This window comes from Pongo pygmaeus, chromosome 12 (genome assembly GCF_028885625.2).
Source record: "Pongo pygmaeus isolate AG05252 chromosome 12, NHGRI_mPonPyg2-v2.0_pri, whole genome shotgun sequence".
Classification (NCBI taxonomy): Eukaryota; Metazoa; Chordata; class Mammalia; order Primates; family Hominidae; genus Pongo; species Pongo pygmaeus.
This window is the reverse complement of record NC_072385.2, coordinates 77,169,069-77,183,158: the sequence shown is the minus strand read 5'-3', so window position 1 is coordinate 77,183,158 and position 14,090 is coordinate 77,169,069. Positions and strand designations below refer to the sequence as shown.

Genomic DNA, 14,090 nt, shown 5'->3' with positions numbered 1-14,090 from the left:
TGCAGGAGAGAAGAACAAAGGTACCCTGGACGTTTCATGATAAAAGGAGTTTAGGTCAGTGGTCTTGAAAATCATGTCTCTAGACAAGCTCAGAAAAGTACTCCTTTGCCCTTTAAAATTGTCTACTGACTGAGAGGTGATGCATGCACTGTGAGATCATGTGTAGCTTGAAAACAAGCCACTCAATCTGGAAATCACATTTCCAGTTTTAGTAAGATTTTTCTCTTTTTAAATTCCCTGTTTGGCTCAGTAGCATATTTTTTTAAATAGTTCAGTGAAAATGTATTAGTCGACTGAGAGTATCTGTAAACTGAACCCTCATAATTCTCCAAATATTGGTCTGATTCTGCTAAGTGCATAGAAAACTAACCTTTTATTTTATAGTACTAAATGAGATATAATAGAATGAAGTGCTTCATTCTGTTATTGCAGTCTAGAAAATTATTTAACATCTGTTGGAAGTAAACTTCACCAGGCACTTGGTTACCTTTGTGGCTTCACAAAAACAAAATAAAATATAAGCCTTGATCTTTCTGGTTGATTTGTAGTCCATGGCTCCCAAAGCTAGTTTGAAGTATAACTTTCATCCCTAAATGATGAATTTCCCCCCACTGTATACTCTAGGCAAAATACTATTGTAGCCCCCACCCCATTTTTTTAAGGAAACTACTTTCATAAAAAAATGTGTGTTTTTGAATAGATATGGCCAGAACAGGACTTTGTTTACATTTAAACAATGGAAAATGGCTCAGATGATTTGGTTTAAGGATGTTGTTTACATTGATTTTTAGAAGTTCTCTTAAACCAAAATGCCCTGAACGATAGAGGCCCATGCCCAAGGAAAAGGATGGTATTATTGATACGCTTATCTTTTTACCAGGTCTGGAAAGAGAACCTTTGAAGCAGAAAGGCTGGGCAGAAAAGGATTTGAAAGTAAAAACAGGAAGGAAGTAGCTCAGAGTGGGAAGGTTTATTGCCTTCTAAATTAGAGGAAATATGACTTCTAAGTCAGAGGAAATATGGCACTGCAATGGTGGATCCTAAACAAGAGGTTTGAAGCGAATTCTGTATAACCTGAGAAATCTTTTGAAAAGCATTCATAAGAGTGGTACCAGGAGGAAAAGAGAAGAGTAGAGGACCAGGGTTACTCAGGAAAGAGGAGCTTCCTTTTATAACTCCTTAGTTTTGGAACCATTTTATTCCAAAGGATCCAAAGTACAGAGGAAGAAGATGTCCAAAATATGAGGGTAGGTGAAGGGCGTGTCCCTTAACCATCTTTAAACTTTAGATAATTTCCCTTCCATTAGATGTATTAGGCATTATTATTTCTGATTTGATCTGGGTTACAAATACAGGAAAACAAATTTTATAATTTCCTTCCCCACAGGGGATTGGGGCTGTTCTAATTGACAATCCTGTTTCATCACCTGCTGTACATTTTAGTTTTAGTAGCAATGGAGGACAGAAGCTGAGGAAGCCACGTACATGCCATATTCTACTGCTTCCTCTCCTTGTTGGCTAGTGAGGCTGGGTGCAGGACCTGACTGGATTGTAGAACTCTTTGAGCAGGGAAAAGAATGTGGCCTCAGTAGGCTAGTGAGGTGGCAGGGGGAGACTTTGAGGACATAGGAGAAATGACAGCAAGAAAGAAAGGGAGAAAATCTTCCAAATTGCAAAAATAATAATCTGCAATAATAATAATAACTTTAAGTTAATAATAATAAACTTTCCTTATAAAGCATGGTTTACATGTAATCCATACCTATAATAGCTGGGTGCAGATTTCTCCTCTTATCTCTAAAATATACAGCATAAAAATTCTCTTGGCTGAGCATCATTGCTCATGCCTGTAATCCTAGCACTTTGGGAGGCTGAGGCAGGAGGGTCACTTGAGGCCAGGAGTTCAAGACCAACCTGGGCAACATAGCAAGACCCTGTCTCTGTGAAAAAGATAAAATGTCACTAGGCATAGTGGCACATGCCTGTAGTCCCAGATACTCAGGAGGCTGAGGTGGGAGGATTGCTTAAGCTCCGGAGTTGAAGGCTGCAGTGAACAATGATCATGCCACTGCACTCCAGCCTGCACGATGGAGAGAGTCTGCAAGTTAATATTCCAAACTATCGTTGTTTCTCTCTTTATGAATTCTCATGATACACTTTCAGTGACTCCTCTTCGGGGTATTAGATTGATAGAATCAACTTGAATGGAGCAATTACTAATCAATTAGACTTGAAAAATTCTGTAAATAGGTTGGTAGGCAGAAATTAAAATCTCAGGTTCTCTAGTAGTGTAATGATCTACATAAAAATAGATTTGGAAAATTCCCATGTGACTGCTTTTTCTAGGAGAATCGATAACTGATACTCTCTTTTTCTTTGCTGATCCATTAGTCTTCCCCCAAGCACCCTTTAGAAAAAGTACAGATCCTTACGGGAAATTTCCAGTTCTTGTACAGAAGAATGTGGCCCGCACATGTCAAATTAATCATGTACAGGTTCTAGTTTCTTACCAATTAAGTTGAAGAACCACTAAACTAAAAATATGTAGTTTATTCTGTTTTTCATCTTTAAAAAGAGCAGAAAAGGACAATTTTCACTTTTTAAAGAAAACGTTGAATTTGGATAAATCTTTTTTGAAAATGCTTTATTATAGGTCTTTCCCTCAAAGAAGGGTTTTGTAAGAGACAGTTTCTCCAACACAAGAATGTGATGTGTCTGCATATTCTGAGACATATGGAATATGGCATTTGGCTTGCTGAGTGAGCATGTTTAACTCAGCAATGGAGTAACTCATGAATTTCCTACTCTTAAGTATCTTTGAGTTTCAAAAATCATTCTTGAAATGTGTTTAAGGGCCATTCCTTGGGGGTGGGGCATTTCAGAGATGGCATCTGACAATGTATTGAAGTGGCTCTTCATTATGTTTTCTTGCTGGTCAAGCAGCAAGTGTGTTCCAATGAACAGATTGATAGCATTGTAGACTAGGTTAGAAAAAGTAACAAAATGGCTAATTCTCATTTGGTAGTGAAATTTAATATTGAATGACATCTTTGTAGTTATAAACGACTTTTGTTTTAATAACAAAGTTGTTGATTTTCTACTAAGGGTTCTTTTAGGTTGTCATCAGGGGCTGATGGGAGTAACAGTTCACCCAACTCTGCAGCTAGCTTCAGTGGACATGCCACACCTTCCCAGCAGCCTGAACCTGTGGTACATTCTCTTAAGGTAACCAATCATGTGCAACCATTTATCCAGAGCTTCAGTTGTGTCGTGGCTTGTTCGCTGTAGTCTAGTAGTCCTCACAGTCTTGCTTGAACCATAGATATTTTATTTTTTGACTCCTTATGGTGTAACTTTTTAAATCTTAATTTTTGAAGTATGATTTTAATTGTTCTAAACTGACAATGAGTTTGAGTATTTATGGTTGAATCTCTAGTTTTATCATTTTGTTTTGAGTAATGTGATTCATATCTATCAGCATCGTAGTTGAAGTCTGTGCATGTATATCCATATTTGTAAAAAACTGTGATAGGTATTTTATGTGCAATGTTTGTAGCATGGATGTCTTCAAATATAGAAAGTTAATAGTTGGTCAGAATATGGAAGGTTGCCACATTATTCTTTCTTGATGCAATTGAAGTACATTATACAACTTAAATAAAATATTGAAATAAATAAAAACCTACTCTTTCCTCTTCTAAGTAGAAATTGGGTTCTCAAACCCCAGTTAATGCCCTGTTATAGAATAGTAGAAAATAGATATATGGTGTTCTACATAAAGCTACTTTACTTTTGTGTCTTTCTTCACATTTTGCAGTGATTTCACAAAAAATTGCCTAAAATTTGTCATCTATTTTCTTTACCAATAATGAGCTTTCCAATAAGTAAAATTAATGAAAAATCAGGATTATAGTTACAATTAATAATAAATAAACAATATAAATATTCATCTATCTCAGAGAAGAAACTAATGCAGGCGATAAAAATCATCTTACAAATTGAGACGGTTTCTTGAAATTTTATCAGTTTCAAAGTATGAAGCACTGTAACAAATCCGTCTATAATTTCTAACATGTAGCTTTGATCAAACCTTTCTGACCCATAAAACAGGTAGAGTGCTTCCAATCTGCTTTTACCACGTGAGTTTCACAGCTCTTCTTAAAACTGTTTCAATTTCAAAATGATTTATCATCAGCCTGAAGATGCACTTCTCTTTTGGAGTGGGCCACACTTTCTGTGGCATGCACAAAACAAATACATAGATGAGAACTTCAAAATGTTTATTTCACTTTGAGATGATTAAGTTTTAGCAGAAGATTTTGCTCCCTCAGGATATTTTGCTTCAGCTTATATAAAATGAATTTGCTTTTCCTAAACATATACTAATTATTGATGAGAGAAGGTAGGACAACCATGCTAGTGGCCACTGACGGTGCACTTGGCATTTTCTGTCTTTGTTGGGATAATTCACAAAGTGAGCAACTGAGAGGAATTCCTGGGAAGGCACAGCCAGTATGAGGGGGCACTGCTTTGCCTCTAGTGAGTGTTGGTTTATGGACTGTTGAGTATCTTGTTCTCTGTGGCAGCACTTGGATGAACTTTAGCATGAATCAGGCACTAGCTATCTGAAAAGCATTTTAAAAGTGGAAAATGGACCAGAGATTGGCTTCAGTCTTGTAGTATTATAGCATCTGCACACACTCCAACAGCAGCAACTTGTCCTCCTATTCAAACTGTTCGAAAGCCGTTTCAGCCTGTTGCCTTATTAAATGGCAGTTGCTATTTGAATCAGATCAGCATAGTGGGTCACATTGAAATATTTTCCAGATTTCTCAATGCAGCTGTTAGTGTGGCCTAAAAGGAAGGGGAGGGCAAGGAAGAGCTCCTCAATTTTCTCTGAATTTAGTTCTAATTTTCATACAAAATTTTATCTCTGGGAGGCCAAGGTGGGCGGATCATGAGGTCAGGAGTTTGAGACCAGCCTGGCCAACATAGTGAAACCCTGTCTCTACTAAAAATACAAAAATTCAGCTGGGCGTGGCGGCAGGCACCTGTAATCCCAGCTACTTGGGAGGCTGAGGCAGGAGAATTGCTTGAATCCGGGAGGCAGAGGTTGCAGTGAGCCCAGATTGTGCCATTGCACTCCAGCCTGGGTGACAATGTGAGACTCCTTCTCAAAAAAAAAATCATATATATATATATATATTTCAAGAGAGGGAGATGTTATGTTATATTCAATACAGATAAGTGTCCTTGGTTGGCAGATGAGTGGTACTGAGCAAGTGAAACATCTTTATTAGAAAACTGGGGGCCCTTGAATATCCAATGTGTTTACTTCCATGAGTTAACTGTGTTAGGACACAGAAATATGTACAAACATCATTTTTGGGAAATGCATCTTAAAAAGATTCCATTATAAGAAAAAGAAATTATGGCCACTTGGCATGTTTTGTTTTTGAGAGCCAGCTATCTAGAGCTGATTTATATCATGAGATATGTCTATTCTGAAAAGAATAATTAGTACAGTGGCTTAGTTTCTCACTTTCTGATAGATTTTATAGAAAACGCTAGGCTTTATAAAATCTATGGTCATGGTTTGTGGGGAAATGTAAATCACTGTAAGAAATTAGTACATTTGTAATGACACTATATTTTTCTTGTTTTAAAATTTATGATAACTATTAATTGGAGCTTTACTTCATTTAGTAAAAATTAACTGATTTGAAGTACACTTCTCTGAGGTGCATTACAAATCAAATTTGTAGGTAAATGAGCTTGCTCAAGGAGCTCTTTATGTTTTCTATGAATATTCACCAAGCACAGTCAGTGATTTTCTCTAAATATGTAAAGAAGGTAAATTAACTGTAATCTGAGATGAGTATCAGGGCTCAGAAGTGGCATTTTTATAATAATAATGGCTAGAAGTTTCAAATTAATGAGCATAGTTTGTGATCAGATTATTTATTACAGGATTGAACTCTAGTTAGATTCAGATAGTGTCTATGAACTTGACCTGAAGGTCCCACTTCATGCTTAAGTCATTTAGTTTGGCTCCATTGGTGTAAATTCACAGGTAGCAGATGTGACCATCAGCATTGACCACGATGACAGTAGAATCGAGTAGCTTGGCAGTGTTGCAGTTGGTGTGGATTCTATAGGAACTTCTAGGAAGAGCATTAGTTTTTTGTATTACTTCAACACTTTGATTTATAAACTGATATAGATAAAAACAACAAACAGCACAGAAAGCCAAAGTTATTTTCTCCTTTTGTAGTATAAAAAGGTACCCACAATAAAACTTTAGACATTTTTAAAGGAATATTATTTTCAACCTGTTTAGGGCTAATTTAGAGAAGTGTAAACATAGGCCTCTAAAATTGTTTAAAAGGCATTTTATTCCAGGACATTTTGCTTTCATGAAAAATATTTAAAATGTTGTTCAAATATTTTCACTATAAGGAGCCAGTGCTTCTCTTTGATACTATCAAAGAGCCACCTCCACATGCCTTTTCTTAGGCACTGGGAACATGTCCAGGCAAGAACTGCGAGGTCAGTAGTTCTTACGTGCATATTCCTGGGTTTTGACCAGTTTCACCTGTCACTATCATCTTTTTTAGTCATCTTTTATGCAGGCCATGTCTACATATCATTTGGACCATTTGGCACATAGTTAATTATATTGGTCATCATTACAGTAGAGCAAGAGTTATTGACTATATCCAAATTGTTGACACAGTGAGGTTATCTTAATGACCAAAGTAAATGCATATACTTATTTTAGACACTAATGAATTCCATTGATTATTAGTGATGCAATGGATTGCTTTTAATGGCCATTTGAAAATCAAATAGAATCATTCCAAATAGATTTCAGAACAATCAGCTATTTAAAAAATATGTTGCCATATACTAATCCACTCTGATATGCACACATGGAGAAAACTAAAGGTTTTACAAAGTGGAGCTCCTTGATGGTTTTATCATAACTAACAAGCTTTTTTCCATGTGAAATTTGCTTTTCTTTTTCAACAAATCCAGGTCTTGGATGTTCAGGAAACTATAGATCGTCAACAGGGTAAAGAGTATGAACATGACCTTAGTGAGACAGAAAAAGCTATAGTCAGAGAAATGTGCAATGTAAGTTTAATGTGCTTTATTGTGTATTCTGTGTTGAAAGCCACATCGTAGCTTAGCTATTGTTTTATGAATATTTTTAAAATGCTGACCAAATGCCTTTATGTTTTTATATGAAAATAAAACCAATTTCCCTTGTTTTTATTTTCAGTATATTTTATTGTAGTTTTATTAACACAATCATGTTACAGAATATTCAATTTAGAGATGATCAGCCAATTCTGTATTCCAGAAGACTCTACAAACATTTCTAAATACTAAATTTACTGTCTAAAATGTTTCCAATTTTGATAAAATAAATGGGTTTCTATTTTATACTTCTAAGAAGTTTGTTAAAGATCAGTGTTTAAAAACCTATGATAAAGAAAATACAGCCACCTTTAGATTTGCTTGTAACTATTCTTGGAAAAAATCGCCATCTTACTAGGTAATTTTGCTTAGTTCTTCATATATCATATATGTGTGCTTCATGTCATGTGAAGTATTATCTTTAGCTTTCAGTTGTTTACCGGAACTCAGAATATAGTAAGATAAGAAAGACAGATAAGAACCTAAAAGATAGTTAGGCCAGGCACAGTGGCACACACCTATAATCCCAGCACTTTGGGAGGCTGAAGAGGGAAAATTACTTTAGCTCAGGAGTTTGAGGCTGCAATGAGCTATGATCATACCACTCCACTCCAGCCTGGGCAACGGAATGAGACCCTGTCTCAGAAAAAAAAAAAAGAGAATAGACAATAGAAATCTATCCATGAAGTCAGAGACCACAGTGAAAAAAAAAAAAAAGATGTGTTATTTTCATCATGCATATTCAACGCAATCATTAATATGGCTTGGATTTTTACTATTAATCCCTGACTAAATTGTAATTTTTTGAGTAATATACATGGGATGTATCATTTAATCAATAATATAAATTGTGAGGCTTTAAATAGCTAAATGGATTATTGTAGGGGAAGCCATTGTTAAATGCAAGAAATCATGGTTAAGCACTGGTCATGTTAAACACTGATTTTAATTGGCTTTACATTATACTTTTATCCTCATATTCTTTTCTCTATCCTCTCAGGATGTGAAAATTGCTTAGAAATACCCTTTAGCTTTAGATCTATTAGGACCAGATATTCTCAGACACTTACGCATCTACCTCTTCGAGATGTTTCTGGAATCCAGTAAATGTTACATAAGTACCCTGGGCATTTTTTATGTGCTGGAATGAGATTTGTAGTCTCTTGCTTGCCTGTGTTGTGGCTGATTTTTCTCTTCCAACCCTTCCTAAGTTATTTGTTTTTCTTTCCTGCATATCTGTTGTCTGTTTTCAAAAGGACATCTAGTTCTAGATGTCATCTTTCCTAAATGCACGACCATTCACCTTCTTTAGCTTTTCAACCTGTGCTTAAGATTTTCAATTTGAATATTTCCCTCAGATAAATTTTAAAAAGTGAGCCACATACCTAGGAATGCCTGTTGCTTCTCATCTATTGATTATGGAATGAGAGAGAAAGTTCAGACAATAGGAACTGTTGAACTAGAAGGGGCCATAGAGGTCATTCTCCAGTGTTTGTCCAAAGAATAGTATGTGGACCTCCTTCCTAATTTGGACCTCTGAGTTTACCATCAGACCTCAGGCAATTCAGATATGAACCCCTGGGTAAGAACCCGAACACTCTAATTCTATATTTGAAGAAACTAAGATCCAGAAATTAAGTTACTTGCTCGAACTATTTTCTAATGAATAGTGAAGTCAGAAGTACACCACGATTTCCTTTGAGGACCTTTCCTGAGGAACGAAAAGTGAAAAGCACCATATTTTACAGAGGGGGCCATCTCCACGGTGCTTAATGCCAGAATTTCTGTAAAAAATTCCAGGATTGTTTCTTTCCCTTTTCCTTTCCTTTCCTTCCTTTCAATTTCTGGACATTAGAAAATTCATATCTTAGTCTCAATAGAGACCCATTACTGGATTGGATTTTGATTAGTTTTATGTTGATCTTTTTGTTTGCCTGCTTTTTCAAAAATGAATTGAAAGGCACCATACAGTATTATTTTTATTTTTTACTATATAAGATACTTTCAGAAAGCCAAAAGCTTGCCCGCCTTGTTTACCTTTAAAAGTTCTCTAGGAGTATGTTTTCTGTCTCCTTTTGTCTTTGATCCCCAGAATTTGAGGAAAAAATGCAAACAAACCCAAATCTGATTCTTAAGCAATTTTATATATTTGGAAATAATTAAAAAGTGTTATTGTCACCATTATTAATTATATGATCAAAAACACATAGTCAATGCCACAGAATAAGGAAAAATGCAGATTATAAAGCAGTTTCATAGATAAGTTGTGAAACTAGCGAAGATTATGAAGGCTTGGCTTCTAGTAGAGAAATTATATGCCTTTATAATAATGTCACAGAAAAATAAAGTTTTCCCATAATATGAGATAGGTTATAAGACTCAGATATAACTTGGGACAATAGCAGTTTTGCTGTCATTTCTAATATTACTCCTAGAGATTAGATGTTGTTGACATCTACAGAGCAAAAATATTATTATTTATATTACCATCATGTGGGTTAGTATGTAGTTAGCTATTCTCTTCCCAAACTGTGCTACAGAAATAAACATACTGCCCCCTAAGAAATAGTAAATCTGCCTTTTTGTAGTAGTTGTTTTATTTTAGGTTTGTCTGTTTGGCTCTTGTAAATTCCCTCAGGACAGTCAAAATACCTGATTGGTCATCTCAGTCACAGTCTCAAACACACACTTGTTATGCCTTTTTAGTTAATAAGTCACTACTCCTGTGTCAACCTTAGTATTGTTGGTTTATTTCAAAGTTCTGCCTTCTTTAAGAGTTTCCTTTCACCACATAGTTATATCTGGGTTAAGCTCATTGTGTTCTACATTTCAATAATTGAAGAGGAGTTGCACTTTTGAGTTGTAACCATCTAGTGCTGGTGTCTGTTATCCTTGTAAGGTCCTTAAGTCTACCCTCTGCTTTTAAACCACACATTCAAAGCATTCTGGATAGATGTAATTGTATTTAAGGGCTAGAAAAGGAAAGTCCATAGCATCCTTTGGCTCCTTGATTCAGTGTTTGTGTCTTGTAAATTTATTAAGAAATGAGACTTTCCTAACTCTCTTGTGTATGGCTTGAGCCATCCATTGCTATATATTAATAATTCCTTTCCAGATATTTAAGAACCCTAACTTCAACTCCTTTTGAGTACACTGGGATATTTATGCCATGTATTGGTATATGCTGAGACATTGAGATTAACAGTTTCTTTGGTTTAGAAACGAAGGTAAACAGAGCCCTATATTGTGTATTACTATGAATGATATTGGGTTTCCCTGTAGTATCCACTTCTATTTAAAAGCAAAACAAAACCAAACAAAAGAAACAGTTTATGAATAATTAACGAACAAACTAGTTTTGTGTTCATGTAAGAGTGTTGTAAAGTTTTGTGCAATCAATCAATCTGATCATAATCCTTAGCGAGAAATAGTCTGGGAGGGTATGCCTGTTATTGTGCATGTGCACATACATGCATGTGCATGTGTGTGTATTCCAATCAATGTTAGTGTATTGATATATTATGGGTGAATTCAGTAGTTTTACATTTATGCTTACATTATTCTTGATTGCACCTTTTGTCCCTCTATGTGGCCCAGCTTCTAACATATTGTAATTGTATCTCTTTCAGTGATTCTTGAATTTATTCTTATCATCTGCCTACATTTGGATGCTTTCTGTTTTGGAAATCCAAGAGATCATATTGCTTGGTAGCTAAGATTTATGACAATTGATGACCCCACTCTGTAGAAAAAGCCAGAGAAATTTACTAGTGGCCCTAAGACTATCACCTCAGGACTTAAATAGCTCAATAACAAAAGCTCCTTCATTTTCCTCAGCACATTAAACACTGATATCCTTTGTTATGGATATATAATATAGGAACCAGGATGATATTGCCAAGGTGTTCTTAATTCTGGCTACACATTAGAATTACTTTTAGAGCTTTTTTTTAAAAAATGCAGTTGTCCATGCCTCACTTCTCCCAGTGAAATCAGAATCTTCAAGGATGGGGGGGATTACTGTTTAAGAGTTCCTCAAGTGCTTAGTGTGCAGTCAGAGTTGGGGACCACTTATGTAACTACAGTAAGCTAATATATCATTTTAAAGTTTTGACCCTGGTTACTAACAAGGTTTAATAGTCCCTACTACTAAGTAGTTCTTGTGTTTTAAGAAGCTTGTCATCACATTTTATTTTGTATTTGAACTCATTCATGTGGATATTTTGTCTCTTGTCTTTACTTCATCTTTACTCCTCTCTTAATTTACCCTTAAGAAACGCAAATCTCCTCATGAAAGAGGAAAAGTAAGATACTCACTCCTTCTTCTTTTTTTTTTTTTTTTAAGGTTGTGTGGAGGAAACTTGGAGATGCTGCAGGTTCGTGTCCTGGAATTAGGCAACATTTGTCAGGAAACCAGTACAAAGGACCAATGTGAGATGCGCTCTTTTTCAAACAGCAGACCACTACTGCCAAAAAGTGATAGAAGACAAGAAGAAGAAAAAGGAAACAGTGTGTTTCCACAAACCTGGACTCATGGAATAACATGGAGTAATTGTACATTGCACATATCTCCCCTCTAAAACCTGTAGTACAACTTCTCCCCTCAAGCTGATATTCTGTGTCTCTCACCTCAATGTCCACAACAGTCAATCTCAAACAAGGTAGCTTTGAAAATCTCAAACAGAGTAGCTTTGAAAATCACCATTTTGGTACCAGTGTTTTCATTAGAACTAAGTGTTTTTAACTACCCAGATATAATATTGTAATTGGGAAACCTGCATAGTTTTAAGAGTCCAGTGGAGCCTCAGTGTTTTGAATAGAGATGACTCATTACACATAATGGTGGGAGTTTTCTACCATGTCATATTGAAGATATGAAGAGGTATTTTCCAGCTTCCCAAGTTTGAGAGTTGGGCATTTACCTCTTATACTTCAGTCAACAAACAAACTACTAATTCCTGATGCACAATTAATTTGGATGCAAGATAAGATTAAGTTTCTGGAGTTTTATTTTGACTTCTGAGGTGCTAAAAAATACCATGTAAATTCTCCCTACCAGCTAGAAGGGTAGCAAGACTTTGTAGAGTGCTTCTCAGAGAGTACCATTTACTTCAATTGATCAATATAAATATATCTTTTTTTTTCATCTTAATGAGTTTCTCATAAAGACACATCTTGGGGCATACCAACCTTCATATTCATTCAGTGTATCCATTGGTGTTAATATTAACAATTTCAATTAAAAACAAGCAAACATAATTTTTCTAAGTGTTTCGAGCTGTGAGATGTCAATTTCTACAATTTAGTTTCTAGACATGCTGTATATTTAATAAACTTTATGTAAACTTTAAAATATTGCACTGCATTTATGAAAAAAGCTTTCTTTGCCTACTGCAGCTATCTAACATTTTATGAAACTGACGCATGTCCTTCATTATTGAGGCTAAAAGCTCTTGTTCAGATTGCTTGAGGTTTGAAAAAGAGGTGTGCTAGCTTTGCTTAGTTTATTTCTTATTTTTGGTATACATATACATATATATAATATTAGAATGTGTGTACTGGAAATGCTATGATAGGTATTTTGTGTTAATCCAAATGCAATGATAGTTTCTTGTATGAATGTGCAAGAGGCCTGTGACCGAATGCTACGTTTTTATGGTAGTTTAAGATTATAAAAGTAGAAATGCAACAACTCCCAGTTTTTGGATAGGTTCTAAGTTTCTGAGATTTGATTCATAGCAGATATTCTCTGTTGTTGTTGTTGTTTTAGATGGGCTCATTACATAATGAGTTAATTGTCACTAGTAGGAGACTGTGAAGGAATTTTGTTATACTTTCAAAAATGTTACTGTGATGAAAAATCATCCCTCTATTTTTGGAAAATATTTATGAATTAATTTACTATAGAATTATCTCTCTAATTATCATAATTGGGTTACAATTTAAGCTCCCCTTTTAAATGTTATATTTTAAAATGTTATTACTCTATAAAAGAAAATTGCTTGCTATATTTACACCTTCTTTCCTATGAAAGCTTTCATCCTTAAGTTGTTGTATTCCTACACTCCGAAGACGTTTAAAATAAGCTTTTGTGCCTGCAGCAGAGCCTGCAGAAGCTAATACAAGGGACACTGGTCTTTTGACAAAATAAACTTGTGTAAATTTTGATACTGTATTAAAACTATTTTTTTAAAGTTCTGCATAAAATTGAGTATTAAGTATATGTGTTCATCTTAGCAATGGTAATAAATTATTTAATCTCACAGTGTTTTTGTCTTCTTAAAAATGTCTTTCCTAAATTGAGTCCATTTGTAATAGTCATCATGTCCTAATGCTCCTGTGTGATGGTAGTAATAATAGTCATACAGATGATTCATTATCTTAAACATAAACCAAAGCATGTTTTAAAATATGCTCATAATGAGGGATTAAATATTCAGATATTCCTCAACTTGCACCATTCTCTATTATAATGGAATTAAAGTTTTCAAATGATATTTAAAAATATTTTAAAATGTTTCTGTTATAAAATCCTCTTAGTCTTTTAACTTATATAGATTAAAATTAAACTTAATTATTATCTACTTATTTTTAAAACATTAGTCATCAGAAGGAAATATTTGGGAGAGGAAATACCAAATAAATGGAAAACTTGGCCTCTTTAAGAAACTTATACATTATTCAGAAAAGCATAATATATACATGTGACTAAGAGATCAATAGGAAAACACACCACATACTTCTTGGATGTCACTAATAAGATTGTGGAATAAGGCCTTCTACACTTAGTATTAGCCTCAACTTTAAATGACAGAGAAGATGGACAACTAAGTGCCTGAATCTTGCTATTGCCTAATACCTTTATCAATCAAAATGAGTGGCACCAT

General features: G+C 34.8%; 1 protein-coding gene across 6 annotated transcripts in view; it reads left to right on the top strand.

The window, feature by feature from the left end:
* CCDC85A (coiled-coil domain containing 85A) overlaps positions 1–13,468 on the top strand; it is a 196,731-nt gene extending 183,263 nt beyond the window's left edge. For 2 of the 6 annotated variants that reach the window (XM_054473840.2, XM_054473837.2), the window contains 3 exons: positions 3,106–3,225; positions 7,039–7,137; positions 11,549–13,468. In XM_054473840.2, coding sequence (XP_054329815.1) covers positions 3,106–3,225; positions 7,039–7,137; positions 11,549–11,638 — 309 coding nt within the window. In that variant the 3' untranslated portion in view covers positions 11,639–13,468. The remainder of the gene's footprint in view (positions 1–3,105; positions 3,226–7,038; positions 7,138–11,548) is intronic. The other 4 variants (XM_054473841.2, XM_054473838.2, XM_054473842.2 and 1 more) reach the window with 4 other exon arrangements.
* The last annotated feature ends 622 nt before the right edge of the window (positions 13,469–14,090 follow it).